General features: G+C 45.3%; 1 protein-coding gene across 4 annotated transcripts in view; it reads right to left on the bottom strand.

Moving 5' to 3' along the window:
• SUFU (SUFU negative regulator of hedgehog signaling) overlaps positions 1-15116 on the bottom strand; it is a 561046-nt gene that overhangs the window by 410777 nt on the left and 135153 nt on the right. For all 4 annotated transcript variants that reach the window (XM_086922691.1, XM_086922692.1, XM_086922694.1 and 1 more), the window contains exon 3: positions 11340-11476. In XM_086922691.1, coding sequence (XP_086778817.1) covers positions 11340-11476 — 137 coding nt within the window. The remainder of the gene's footprint in view (positions 1-11339; positions 11477-15116) is intronic.

The following is a 15116-nucleotide window of genomic DNA, read 5'->3' as shown; positions in this document are numbered from 1 at the left end:
TCTCTACTCCACACTCTCTACTCCACACTCTCTACTCCACACTCTCTACTCCACACTCTCTACTCCACACTCTCTACTCCACACTCTCTACTCCACACTCTCTACTCCACACTCTCTACTCCACACTCTCTACTCCACACTCTCTACTCCACACTCTCTACTCCACACTCTCTACTCCACACTCTCTACTCCACACTCTCTACTCCACACTCTCTACTCCACACTCTCTACTCCACACTCTCTACTCCACACTCTCTACTCCACACTCTCTACTCCACACTCTCTACTCCACACTCTCTACTCCACACTCTCTACTCCACACTCTCTACTCCACACTCTCTACTCCACACTCTCTACTCCACACTCTCTACTCCACACTCTCTACTCCACACTCTCTACTCCACACTCTCTACTCCACACTCTCTACTCCACACTCTCTACTCCACACTCTCTACTCCACACTCTCTACTCCACACTCTCTACTCCACACTCTCTACTCCACACTCTCTACTCCACACTCTCTACTCCACACTCTCTACTCCACACTCTCTACTCCACACTCTCTACTCCACACTCTCTACTCCACACTCTCTACTCCACACTCTCTACTCCACACTCTCTACTCCACACTCTCTACTCCACACTCTCTACTCCACACTCTCTACTCCACACTCTCTACTCCACACTCTCTACTCCACACTCTCTACTCCACACTCTCTACTCCACACTCTCTACTCCACACTCTCTACTCCACACTCTCTACTCCACACTCTCTACTCCACACTCTCTACTCCACACTCTCTACTCCACACTCTCTACTCCACACTCTCTACTCCACACTCTCTACTCCACACTCTCTACTCCACACTCTCTACTCCACACTCTCTACTCCACACTCTCTACTCCACACTCTCTACTCCACACTCTCTACTCCACACTCTCTACTCCACACTCTCTACTCCACACTCTCTACTCCACACTCTACTACACTCTACTACACACTCTGCTACACACACGCTCTACTACACACTCTACTACACACCCTCTACTACTCTCTACTACTCTACTACACATTCTCTACTACACACTCACTACTTTCTACTACACTCTACTACAGACTCTCCACTCTCTACTCCACACTCTCTACTCCACACTCTCTTCTTCAATCTCTCTACCTCAATCTCTCTAATTCAATCTCTCTACCTCAATCTCTCTACCTCAATCTCTCTACTTCAATCTCTCTACTTCAATCTCTCTACTTCAATCTCTCTACCTCAATCTCTCTACCTCAATCTCTCTACCTCAATCTCTCTAATTCAATCTCTCTAATTCAATCTCTCTACCTCAATCTCTCTACCTCAATCTCTCTACTTCAATCTCTCTACTTCAATCTCTCTACTTCACATTCTGTATTACACTCTCTACTACACACTCACTACTCTCTACTACACACTCTCTACTACACACTCTACTACACTCCCTACTACACATTCTCCTACACACTCTACTACACACTCTACTACACTCACCACTCTACTACACACTCACCACTCTACTACACACTCACCACTTTACTACACACTCACTAGTCTCTACTGCTCTCTCTACTACACACTCTCTACTACACACTCTCTACTACACACTCTCTACTACACACTCTCTACTACACACTCTCTACTACACACTCTCTACTACACACTCTCTACTACACACTCTACTACACACTCACTACTCTCTACTACACACTCACTACTCTCTACTACACACTCTACTACTCACTTACTACTCTCTACTCACTCTCTACTACTCACTACTACTCTCTCTACTACTCACTACTACTCTCTCTACTACTCTCTCTACTACTCACTCTCTACTACACACTCTCTACTGCTCATGACAATGCCATTTATTTATCTGTTTCCAAAACCAACACATAAATAAAACATTTGTCATTTACAATGCCAAAAGCGCTAACTTTTGCAAAGGCGAGACCGTTGCATTGTAAATGCTTGTTATTTGTAATTCTTTGGCATTGGCTACAGGGAACAACAAAGCTAAAGATTTACAAAAAAAAATCATAAACAATTCTAAATGCACTAACTCTAATGCTGCGAGACCTATTGCATTTCCAACGCCACTGTCAACTACGCAACGCTACTACTCAACACAACTACGCAATGCCACGAAAAGACGCAACGCCACTCAACTACGCAACGCCACTCAACTACGCAACGCCACTCAACTACACAACGCCACTCAAGTACGCAACGGCACTCACATACGCAACGCCACTCAACTACGCAATGCTGCCCACTCAACTACGCAACGCCACTCAACTACGCAAAACCACTCACCTACGCAACACCACTCACCTACGCAACGCCACATACCTACGCAACACCACTCATCGACACAACGCCACTCATCTACTAAAAGCCACTCAACTACGCAACGCCACTCAACTACGCAACGCCACTCAACTACCCAATGCCACTCAACTACGCAACGCCACTCAACTAGCCAATGCCACTCAACTACGCAACGCCACTCACACATGCAACGCCACTCACACATGCAACGCCACTCAACTACGCAACGCCACTCAACTACGCAACGCCACGCAACGCCACTGCCACATGCAACGCCACTCACACATGCAACGCCACTCACACATGCAACGCCACTCACACTGCCAACCACACTCACACAGGCAACGCCACTCACACAGGCAACGCCACTCACACAGGCAACACAAATCACACACGCAACCCCACTCACACACGCAACCCCACTCACACACGCAACGCCACTCACACACGCAACGCAACTCACACACGCAACGCAACTCACACACGCAACGCCACTCACACACGCAACGCCACTCACACACACAACGCCACTCACACACACAACGCCACTCACACACGAAAAACACTCACGTTGCCAATAGATCGCGCTGTACGACAGGTGGAACTATTACAATGGCAAATAACAATGCCTTTCACTGTTGTTATCATTTTGAATACATAAAGGGCTTTGTCATTTACACAACCAATAGCTCAAACTTTCCTACTGCGAGACCTATTGGCAACGCCAGTGCTTGTTTAAAGAGTGTAGTGGATGGGATAAGCCTTCTTTCTGGAGGGAGAGAGTTCCAGATCCTAGGTGCCATTCCAGAGAAGGAGCGCTTATATGTTTTTTCCTTCCGGAATCTTCGCGGTTTCAGCAGAAGATTATTTGTGCCTCTAGTGTTTCTGGTTCCGCCAGAAATTGTCAATTTCTGGGCGAGGTAGCCGGGTGATTTAAGGTGAACCGCCTTGTGTGTCATGCAGGCGAATTTCAGGTGTATTCTGGCTTCAAATGGCAGCCAATTCAGGGCTCTCAGGTCAGGGGTAATGTGGGAGTGCTTTTTTGACCCAGTGATGAGTCTCGCTGCAGCGTTTAGGGAGGCTCTTAGGGGTGCGGTTGTGGTTAGGGGGAGTCCGACTAGTGCGGTGCTGCCGTATTCAATTCGGGGGATGACTATAGCTTGTACTGCGGTTTGGAAGTCTTTGGCTGGGAGGAAGGGTTTAAGTTTTCTCAGAGTATTGATCTGGAAGTTCGCGCCCTTAGTTGCCTTGCTGATGTGTTGCTGCATGTTGAGATTGGTGTCAAGTGTAATGCCTAAAGATTTTGCTGAGTCCACGATGGTGGGTTGGACATTGAGTGCAGTTAGGTGTTTAAGCCAGGTTTGAGCAGTGGAGCTCTTAGCTGGAGGTGAGATCAGAAGGAACTCTGTTTTCAGGGCATTGAGTTTGAGGTGATTATCGGCAAGCCAGGATTGGGTGCATCTGATTGTTGCGTTCAGGAGCAGGATGTCATTGGGAGATTGTAATTTGAGATAAAGTTGGGTGTCATCGGCGTACATGTGAAAGTGGACATTGGATGCTTGTAGCAAGGTGGTGAGTGGTTCCATGACTAGGTTGAACAGAGTTGGGGATAAAGAGGAGCCCTGGGGGACTCCTAGCGTTACAGGTATTGGCGAGGACATCTGGTTGTTGCTCTTGAATTTCTGCGTCCTGTTATGAAGAAAGGAAGTGAACCACTTGAGAACAGTTCCAGATAAGCCCATTCTTGTGTTTAGGAGTTCTAGCAGCTTCTCATGTTTAACGGTGTCGAATGCTGAAGATAGATCAAGAAGGATGAGGAGGCAAGTGTCGTTGTGGTCTAGCATTTGAAGTGCGTCGTCAATTATGTGCGTCATGGCCGTTTCAGTACTGTGTCCCGCTCGGAAGCCTGACTGGTGCGGGTTGAGGAGATCAAATTGCTCAATGTGATTAGTCAATTGCAGTTGTGCGCATTTTTCTAGTAGTTTGGCGAGAGTGGGAATATTGGTGATGGGTCGGTAGTTGTTGGGGTCAGAGGGGTCGGCTGTGGGCTTTTTTAGTAGAGGTGTGACTTGACCAACTTTGAGGGAGTCAGGGTTGCTTCCTTGTTGGAGAGAGCTGTTGACAATTTTAGTCCAGAGAGGGAGAAGCAGAGGGGTAAAGTCTTTTACTGCGGAGGCAGGCAAGGGGTCCGTGAGGTGATTGGATGGTTTCAGGGTGTTGAGCAGTTTACCAATTTCTTCTTCCGAGTATGTGCCAAAGTTTGACCATGTAGCATTGTTTTTTGGTTCAGCGGTTGCTGGGCACTGGGGTTTAGAATGGAGGCTTGCATCAATAAGGAGATCGCTTTTTATGTTGTCAGTTTTTTGGATAAAGAAAGCAGCGAAGTCTTCACAGGAGGGTGCTTTACTCGCAGTGTTAAGTGGTTGGGGTTGTTCCTTGGATTGCGATCTGATAAGCTCAAATAGTTTTCTCGGTCTGTTTTTTGCCTGGTCGAGCTGGCGGCTGAAGAAGTCTGATTTTGTACGTTTTATTTTCCTGAAGTAGGCGTTTCTCTTTTTCTTCAGGTCTTTAGGCGTTTCTCTTTTTCTTCAGGTCTTTTAGGTGCATTGCAGAGGGAGCTGCTCTCCAGATACGTTCAGCCATTCGCATGTCTCGTCTATCCTCATTGAGACTCCCGTCGTACCATGGGTTGGAGATTTTAGTGGTGACTCTTTTCAGCTGCATAGGTGCAGCCTCATTAATTATTGTGGTCATGGTATTGAGATAGTGGTCAGTCAGGGTTTGAACGTCCGTATCGTCTGTCGGTGGAAGAAGGAGATTGCGCCTGTTGGGGGGCACAGAGCCTGGGTTGAGTTTTTTCATGTCTCTTTTCCAAACTTTCGGTTTGGGGAATTGAGTCGGGTTGACTTTAACTTTTTCATTGATGAAGAATGTGATAATATGGTGATCTGACCAGTCACAGGGTTGGATGGACTGGAGTAGGACAGAGTCCTCTTTGGAGATGATCAGGTCAAGGATAGAGCCTTTCTCGTGGGTCGGGCTGTTGCATATTTGGGTGAGGTTAAGGGCGTCGAGGAAATTTTTAAGACTATTTACCACCGCGTCATTACGATCGTTCCAGTGGAGGTTAAAGTCCCCAAGGTATATTTGGGTGAGCTGCCGCCCGGAATTGGTTGAGATCATATCCATGATTTGTTGGGAAAAGGTGAAGTTGTCCCTGGGAGGGTGGTAAATGCTGTGAAGAGAGCATATCGGTTTGCCCTCACTGATAATGTCGAGGCAGATGTATTCACAGGAATTTGGAGATGGTAGTGAGGTGGAGTTGGCTCTCCGAACAGAGATGTTGTTCCTGTAAATGCATGCGATTCCACCCCCCAGTTGGCCTGATCTGTCGAGCCTGATAATGTGGTAGTTAGGGGGAACTAGAATGTCCATTATAGGTGTAGAAGATTCAGTTAGCCAGGTTTCAGTCAGTATGATTAAGTCGAGGTCCCGCGATAAGAGGAGCTCTGCAATGGCGGCGGCATGTTTCGAGGCCGATCTACAATTGAGGAGGGTGCATTTGAGACTGGGCGTGCTGGGGGTGGTGGGTGGTTCAAGAGCGAGGGGGACTCTTCTGAGGTTATTGGGGATGGAGGATCTGTTTAGTGTGGGGGGTCTAAGGGGATTTGAGTGTATCGAGGGGATGGTGAGGTGTGGGGAGGTTGTGTCATTTTGGGATGCTGGGTCATAGGAGCGGAGAAGGGTGAGTGTGTCGAGATCAGAAATAGGGTTGTGGGTACGACGAGGGCGGTTGTTGCGATTGCGAGCTGGCATTGAGGTCCGGTTGGGGGAGAGTTGAGTGGGAGAGTTAATTGGGAGGGCGGGGGACAAGATGGGTTGAGAGGTGAAGTTGTGTGCGGGGTTGCAGGGACGGCGAGGGGGCCGAGGGCAGCAGTTGCGACTATGAACAGGTATTGACGCCCGGTGTAGGGTGTGGGTGTCGGCCGTAGGGGAAGTGGCCAATTTGGGCGGGTGTGTGAGGGTGTCTGCTGGGGGGGGAGTGGCCAGTTTGGGGCGGGGCGTGGGGGTGGGTAAGGAATGTGTGGGGTGTATGGAGAGTAGTTCTTTGATGATGTGTATGTCTTCTTTGATCTGGAAGAGAGTGGCCATGATGTTGTCCATCGTGGGGTAGGTGGAGGGGGTGTTGTCCATCGTGAGGTAGGTGGAGGAGGAGGGGGTGGGGTTGGGGGTGGTAGTCAAAGGTGAATGACCGACTAGGGAATTTGCGTGCTGATGGGAGGGAGGGCTGGTGTTCGAACGGGGTTGCGTTGTGTTAGTGTACTGGGTGATGTTAGGGGGGAGAGACGTTTTGGGTGGGAGAGGAGTGGATGAGGTAGGTAGGAGGTTGGCGGTCTGGGTGAGGGCATTGATGGTAGGCGGGCGGATCAGGGTGTAGTCTGGGAGACTGATGGTGGTGGGGGAACTGGTCGGGTAGTGGGGGCTGAGAGTAGGAGGGGAGATGAGATTGGAGGTGGCCCTGTTGTGGGGGGGGGGGGGGGTAGTTAGATTGAGAGAGGATGTGTGTTCTGCGTGGTTAGTTCGAGGGTAATGGGGGCTGAGTATAGGGGGGGATAGAGAGGGGGATTTATAAAAAGGGGTGTTGTTCTGGTGTTGAACTAGGTTAGGTGTGCTGTGGGAAGGAGCTGTGCCGTCTGCGGTGAGCGGGGTGTTAAGGCCATCTGTAGGTGTGTGAGTAGTGTTGATGAAGAGTGTGGATGCCCGTGAGTTGGTTGAAGGGGTGGGGGTGTGGGTGGTGTATGAGGGGGAGCAAGCTGTGTCAGTGTTTGAAGCGCTTGAGTCACCTGCCCGGTGCTGAGCTGGGATAGAAGAGTTGCGGGTAGGAGATGGGGGGTCCGGGGTAATAGGTGTGTCCCTAATTGAGATGTTGTTCCGCGAGTTGGAGAGGTGCTCTATGAGAGTCGGGAACAAGTTGTCTAGTAGTTCCAGGTTCCTGTCTGTGGATTGAGATAGGACAATCCCGTTATTGTAGATGGTGATGGTGGCTCTGCCTGGAAAGAGTTAGGATGGCGTGATGGAAAGAGTTAGGCTGTGAGAGGATTTCTTGGTGGAAGAGACGGTGAGTAGGGTGTGGAACGCCTTTTGCCATTGAGCTCTGCGTGTGGTGTGGAAGATGATATCAGTGTTCAGGGATCCATTGACCGGTGAGAAGTAGGTGTCAGCAAAGGGTGTTTCATGGTGTGACCTAAGAAAGTTGTGTTTAAAGCGTTTAGCAGCTTTTTTGGTGAGTGCCGGTGGGTAGTTGATTTTATATGTGTGCTTGCCGATAGGATCCATGATGGGGCGGTGGTTTAGGTGTGTGTGGGAGACTGCAATATAATGGTATACATGTACAGGAAAACGTAAAGTACGCTACACATTAACAATGTGGTACTAGTGATCAGTCAGCATCCAGATATCAGAGTGTGTAGAGGCACAGATACATACATAATTTACACGGTACTGGAGTGAAAATAGTGATCAGCCAGCGTTGCCAAAGTGACAGAGTATGCAGTATAACAAGTGCATTCAGTATATTGCAGAGTACAGAGAGAGGTATAATACCAATTACATGAATCAACAGTGATCCTAGTTGGCAGAGGTGACACTAGTGAGTACAACAAATACTTAACACTGTCCTCTGATACGGCCTTACTGCTCGGCCAAGCTACCACTTTGGAGAGTAAGGTTATATCTAACTTTAACCTCTGCCATACCTCTGGAGACTGGGGACTCTATACACACTGTCCAGTATATATAGAGGCACTTTCTTACACTTACCCTTCATTGTCGGAGCCATAGCTGCTGGAGATGAGCGCTTTCAATATGGTGGAACACAAATCCAGTTGGTCTTCCTCAATGCAGGGCCCTTCCTTGAACCAACAGGAAAGGCACTTTGGCAGGCACACCAGCAAATCACTTTAGTAGTGGAGCCCACGCAGGGACATGATACCAGACAAATTACTGACATATGGCTCGAGACATAAATGAAAATCAGGCCTTCCAGCCACAGCGAAAAGCAGTGCGTCTATGGCTTGCTCCCACCAGAGTCTGTGGTCTCTCTATGGTGCCGCTTAAACGAAAGCCACACAGACCAGGTCATTACTATACGCTGATCTCACTAGCAAGCAAAATACATCTAATGCAGCTCTCATTTGGGGTAATCACCAGTGGAGAAATCACCAGCATCTTCTCTGGATATGGTGATAAGTGTGCGGTGGACTTTACATTTTTTGAGCCCCAGGGAGCACTCTACCTGTTCCCTTTGTATCCCTAACAGGGGTAGTGATTTAAATACCAGGAACGTTCAAACCAGAAGCGAAGCGAGGATTTGATCAGGAGCTCCGACGGATCATGGCCATCCTTGCACCTTTCAAGCTCCGACTCCCACTTTCAGTTTTAATTATGCCATTTGAAAATGATTGTTCCCACAAAACTGGTGAGCCCTACCAGCTCCAACCTACTACCTTCCCGAATCCCAACTAGTTAACTGGGGTAAGTTAAGGAAAAAGTTTATTTCTAAATATACTGGCTTTCCATATGTACTTAGTGTGTTACAGACCCACCTAACATGAACAAGAGGAACAAAAAAATCTCTTTTTTGGTAAAATATTCAAATCTACTAGGATTATAATTATTTTGTACAATATACTGATCTAACAAAAGTATCAATGACTGCTAACTAGGAAACGTGTATATTTTGATCTGGAAACATTTTTTTTTTTTACTCAAGATGCAGCCATTGTGAATAGAAGAAGCACTTTTTGGGTAAGAGGCCTTATGTGAAGTCAATAAATGCAAGTTATGGCCTTATACAGCCATGCTTATTTAAAGTTACCTACAAAGATAAGACCACTACTTAAGTTGACCCAGTAATATGAACTAATCAACAAATGTAGCAGTAAGTCAGTGGATAATTCAAACCCAGACCCAGGCAGCGAGGTTTCTTAAGCTTCACGACTTTTAATTTTTGTCCAGATTTTAGGAAAACTTATAGGCCTTTTTATTTTTTGTGCCTGCTATTCCATATTATTCACTCTTTTCCCGATATTAACTTTACATATCGATTTTCATTAGCTATTAATATTTATCTTGTTGTAATTACAAGTGAACCTTTTTTATGCTACTCCTCTGTTTTCCTCACCTAATGATCTACTGTTCTCTTTGGGCGAGTCCAGAGGTGAGGTGTGCTGTTTTTATCCTGTGGTTCTCACTTGAGAAGTAATATCAATATCCTGATATATATTTGTGTGTTAAAGAATTCTTGTATAAAAGTATGGAGAGTTGCGTTTTTTTATGCTGCACCTATACATCGCAATTTAACAGCAAGGTTGACTGGGAGGTGTAGATGGGCGGACCCAAATTCGAATCCACATTCATTCATGTCCTCAGACATGAATGAATTCAAACTGACAGGATCTCTTGGGGAGATGGAGATAACGAGTAGAAGATCAAAAAATGGTCTGCGATACCAATGGAATAATTCACCCAAAGGCACAGTAAATTACCAATAGGTCTCAGTTTTGGGATCTTATAAGTATTTAGTTATGCAGCACAATATCCTTGGTGCAACAACATCAACTGTTGCATGGCTAAACACTTATAAGGTCCAAAAGGCGAGATCTATTGGATATGGCAATGCTTGTTCCACATATTTCAGAGCTAAGCTAAGTGCTAAAGATGCATTGTGGACCGTGTATGGCCAAAGCATCAAGCATGCTGGTGAGGAGGGGAGAGGGGAAGAAAAAAAATAAAGAGAGAGAGAGAGAGAAAAAGAGAGAGAGAGAGAGAGAGAGAAAGAGAGAGATTTTTGCAGGATTTTGTAGGCAACAGGGCCTCCCTACCCACCCCATACTAGGTTTGCAAGATTATTAGAAAGGATCTGCATAGGTGGTGTGGAAGGTCAAAGGCACCACAGGATCTGAGACCATAAGGATAAAGGTAAAGTTCAGAGCCTGAAAAGATCCAATGCCACATCAAATCGAGAAACTCAACAAGAAGGTGCTTATTTGGGCAGGAAAATAATGGCTGATGTTGACATAAGAGGGCTCCTAAGGTATATAACAATTTATGTATTAAAAACAAACATCTCAGTGAAGGACTTTGGGACTTCTAAAGGAGCCCAAGCATTGCATTCCAAAAAGGCCATATCCTACATGATGGAAACGTGTCAGCCCTAGTTGAGCGCTTGTAGCCAAAAAGAGCATAAGACATCTCAACCAAGGCGTGCCTCTGGCGAAGCCTGCACAAATGGCCTCAAAGGGCCTGCACGCTTACTCCTAGAGAATTCCGCCAAACAATGTATGGCCATAATTGAAACAGAGTAAGGCTCCGACTGACACATCAGTTGAACCAGGCATTGCGACCATAGGTTAACTTCAGGATGCTAAAAAGGTCCTAACAGATGTAACTGAACCACAAAAGGCACATGGGGTCAGGAGACGTGGTGAAACTAAGTACCAAAGTGTGAAAGCGGACCAAAATTTTTTAAATAAAATACAAACCTCAATGGATAGCAACTAGCATGGAGTAAGGGGATCTGGACATAGCAGTACATTATTACAGAATGTGTAATCATGCGAAAGTAACTGCAGTCTTGCAACTATTGCCAGTCAAGCAATTGATGACATCTCAAACAAATGATAATATTGCTGGCAGATCACGTTCATCACAAAGTGAATCTTTCACAGTCATCCATAAAGCCAGATGCTTTAGCTACATCAACTGAATCACCCAAAAGCTTCTTCTTTGCTACCCCCAATGCAAATACAAAACACTACATTTAATGATGTGTGTGAGACTGAAGGCAACGCTCCATGTAAATAACCTTCCAATACATAATTCGTACTTTGAATCAACAAAACCCTAAATGCTCAACTAATCTGGAAGCAGTGCAGCGGACTACACACATATGACAAGTGTTCCTGTTACCTGACTGAAAAACATATCTGGCCAGGCCCTGCATTAGTTCTGCAGGCCACGTGGGTGGTGCAGATTCTCCTGCTTCTCTCTTTAGTCTAAATGTCAACTCAAATCCAAAACCGCTGAGCCCTTCTGGTCCAGTAAACCTATAAAAAAAAGAAGAAACACATTGCACACTTGGACATGAAACAGGTAACAAAAATCAAACTATCTTCATGTTCAGGAACAAAGCAAAATTACTACCAAAAATAAAGCAAAGGCAAAGTAGTGTTACTTTGAAGTACAATTAACCTTACTGAAAACAAACGTTAATGCAGTGACAGAAAAACAAATTTCTTTATAGCTCTTGAAACAATTACCTTACGTTTCAAGGCATTTTCCTATTAAACATTACATGTTTCAGTTCTCATTGATAAAAAAAAAACTGGGGAGGCATTAAAGAATTTTTAGGAGCTGATGTTCCTTCTCTAATAAGGTGCTATCTTACTCATATCTCATTCCCAACCAGAGACCACAAACAGAAGGGGGCCCTGCTAGGGGGTCCCCAAACACGCTTTCCGACAGGAAAAGACAACAATGCCCCTGCGCTATACACATTAAAAAATTCGATAGTACTGATGTCAGTTTGTATAGAAAAATAGTGGAAGTTATTAGGACAAATCTAAACTTTTAGTCAAACTCCGAGAATGAGTGTACATAAGTGAAGATACATGAGTGGAGAAACAATCTGTTCTTGGTGTGGTCACTTCTGTTTATTGTTCCATTTCAAAAGCCAACACGTGTTTCATCGCAGGGTCCGGCTTCGATACACGGCGCCGGGAAACCAAAAGAGGGAGAACTATACTGACTAGGTGCAACCGCCTTGTGGACTTAACGGCGTACCCGCCCAACCACGAACTCTTTTCTCCTCCCGGTTTTTCACTTGACTCGTGAACAATCGAGATTCTGCAGATCCCGCACAGCCAGAGTGTGTAACTTTTGGAAATCCGAATACAGGATTCCACGCAACGCCCCGACTGGGTGTTTACTTAAACGTATTTTCACCTGTAACGTTTTCAACGAGGCCCTGAAGATTCGCAGTTTGTTCCCTGCGATGAAACACGTGTTGGCTTTTGAAATGCAACAATAAACAGAAGTGACCACACCAAGAAAAGATTGTTTCTCCACTCATGTATCTTCACTTATGTACACTCATTCTCGGAGTTTGACTAAAAGTTTAGATTTGTCCTAATAACTTCCACTATTTTTCTATACAAACTGACATCAGTACTATCGAATTTTTTAATGTGTATAGCGCAGGGGCATTGTTGTCTTTTCTAATTGTGTGGATCGGCTTACTGGTCCATCTTGGAGCGGTTGTGAGGGATTACCGCTCGCCTCATTGCCTATACTGACTACCTTTTGAAACTATTACCTTGCGGCCACCCAGGTAGTGCGCCTAGTTATTCTGGAATACTAAAAGACCTCTAAACTGTTTATTGTACGCTTTCCGACAGGCTTTACATGTCAGAAAGCCCAGCATGGAAAGCCTTTGGAAACCGTGCATCGTAATACGTATCCGTAAAACACCGTCCATATGGATTACGGACCGCCTCCAACTGGCCGGCGGGCTCCTTGATCCGGTCGGAAGTGTGCTGGATCGACAGGCCGGTTTCATTTCCGACCACCTAAATTGTAAATAGGCGGTCGGAACGGAAACAGACGAACTCGGTCGGAGGCTGTCTGACCGAGATCGTAATCTGCCCCATAATAGTTTTGTCAGTAAAACCACGTCAGTGGAAAAGTTTGTGGCCAATTCAATGTAAAATCTGCTGATAGCAAATGACAGTGGGCTACCACTTTATGCTTTAGTCATGCATTTATTAAAAGTAATAGGTTTTAAACATGCTTTTTTTTTTTAAATGACTGCAGCTACCCTGATAGCAATGCTGTAAAAGAACTAAGAGGGAAGTCGGGTTCATGTGCATCATATATGTGGCTAGATTTGTATTATATATGGAGCAAAAGTTTAGTCTATTAAATCAAACAAACGTTTTTTGTACCGCAGACATGCTGAACTTACGTATTTGAAGGTGCTCGCTCTTGCATGTGATAATGTAGAAAATGGCAGCTCAGTGAATTAAAATATTTGTTCAGGATCACATCATTTAAAACCGGTTTATGGGTAAGAATCATGTCTATTAAGTTGAGTAAACAACAAAAGAGGATCTCCACAGCGGACCAAGCGATTAGCACCTCAACTTCAACAGTCCCATAAAATGTTCAATGTCATTTGCTGATAACCTCCAAGACCTGCTGTGGTTCGGTCTCACTGGGTTCCCATATAAAAGCTTGCAAAGATGTAGAGGCAGCACCATGTGTCAAGTAATTCGCAGAGGCAAAGTTTTCTGAAAATATATTCTTCTTTTTATTGATTTTTTTAGGGGTGCACAAGACAGCCAAAGCGTTTCGCTCCCCACCTTGGGAGCTTCGTCAGGGCAATGGTCAAAAGAAAATGCACAGACAGTAATATACTGGTCCAGGTAAGGCAGGCAATATGAAGCTCAGTCAGAGTCCACGTAAACAGAAGATAAGCTTCCAGCAATATTCTAGAAAACTAAAACAGTAATTTGTGCACAACTGAGCGCCGTGGGGACCAAATTGGTGTAGGGTAAAATTCCAAGGTACTTGAAATGTGTAGAGGCAATATAAGTGTACGAATCTCTGGAAATTTGTAGAGATGAGGTCTTTCTTAGGAGGCTGGCAGGCCTTAATAAGCTGCCAAACCGGCTCGTTCTCAAGGAAGTATATCGTACACACAGAGTCCCCCGTGCAGAATGCCAGTTGAGTAGATTATCTAAGTCACTAGACATGCAGGTCTAGTAACATTGTTATGCTTTGTTGAGGCCTGAATTGGTGTTAATGACAATAATCAATACAACAACTAACTACCAGAATACAGAAGTTTGTCAATTAACCGCACAGAACTGGAGTACTGCACCACTGGCAACAAATAAAACCTCTGCCAAATCCTAACTTGGGAGGTCCTCTATAAAGAACTTATTCCTGGATGTCAGCTTGTTAACAGCCTGAAAGAGAATGCAATTCTGCACTGAAATTAATATAGAATAAAAACACAGACATAAGCAATTAGGTTCGGAGAAAGTGAATACAGTAAATCTGGAGTCGGTACTGCTGATAGATAACCATTGCTACAATCATAAGGAGGAATCAACTTATAAATATTTTACTCATTTCTTTGAAAGGCAAATAATACAGGCCTCTACCTTAAAATAGGGCCATGCTGAGGTTTTAAATGCACTTTACTGTCAAATTGCACCCGAATAGATGCAGATTTTTGGGTTGGGAGAAGGCAGGCAAGAGACTGAAGGTGGCAGGGAGAGGAATAGTGTACAAAGGTACTGAAAGAAAAGATGGATGACCCCGTTGATCTAGTCAAATCCAGCAGGGTCCTATTACATACATTAAAAAGAGTGCAACTGGCTTCATTCATGTTTCTAAAGCATCACGAAAAGTAGAATGGCTCAGTGTTTGCCCTGTCTTGATGCTGCATAGTTGTGAGCTATGCCATCTTGAGGCCTTGTATCTGAAATTAAACAGCATGTATGTATCCAGGTCTCTTGCTCGCTATCCTGTTGACTGCCTGGACGCTCCATGTGCATGGTCTCTAGTACTGGGTGAAATTTAAATTACACCGGCATAGTTTAGGGACTTTTGCAATATGCTATTGAACAAAAGTGACCCTTTTTCTATGGTCACGCCCACTTTTTGCTCAAAATGTTGATG

The sequence above is a fragment of the Lissotriton vulgaris genome, chromosome 5 (assembly GCF_964263255.1).
Source record: "Lissotriton vulgaris chromosome 5, aLisVul1.2, whole genome shotgun sequence".
Lineage (NCBI taxonomy): Eukaryota > Metazoa > Chordata > Amphibia > Caudata > Salamandridae > Lissotriton > Lissotriton vulgaris.
This window is presented reverse-complemented; position numbering and strand designations above follow the sequence as displayed.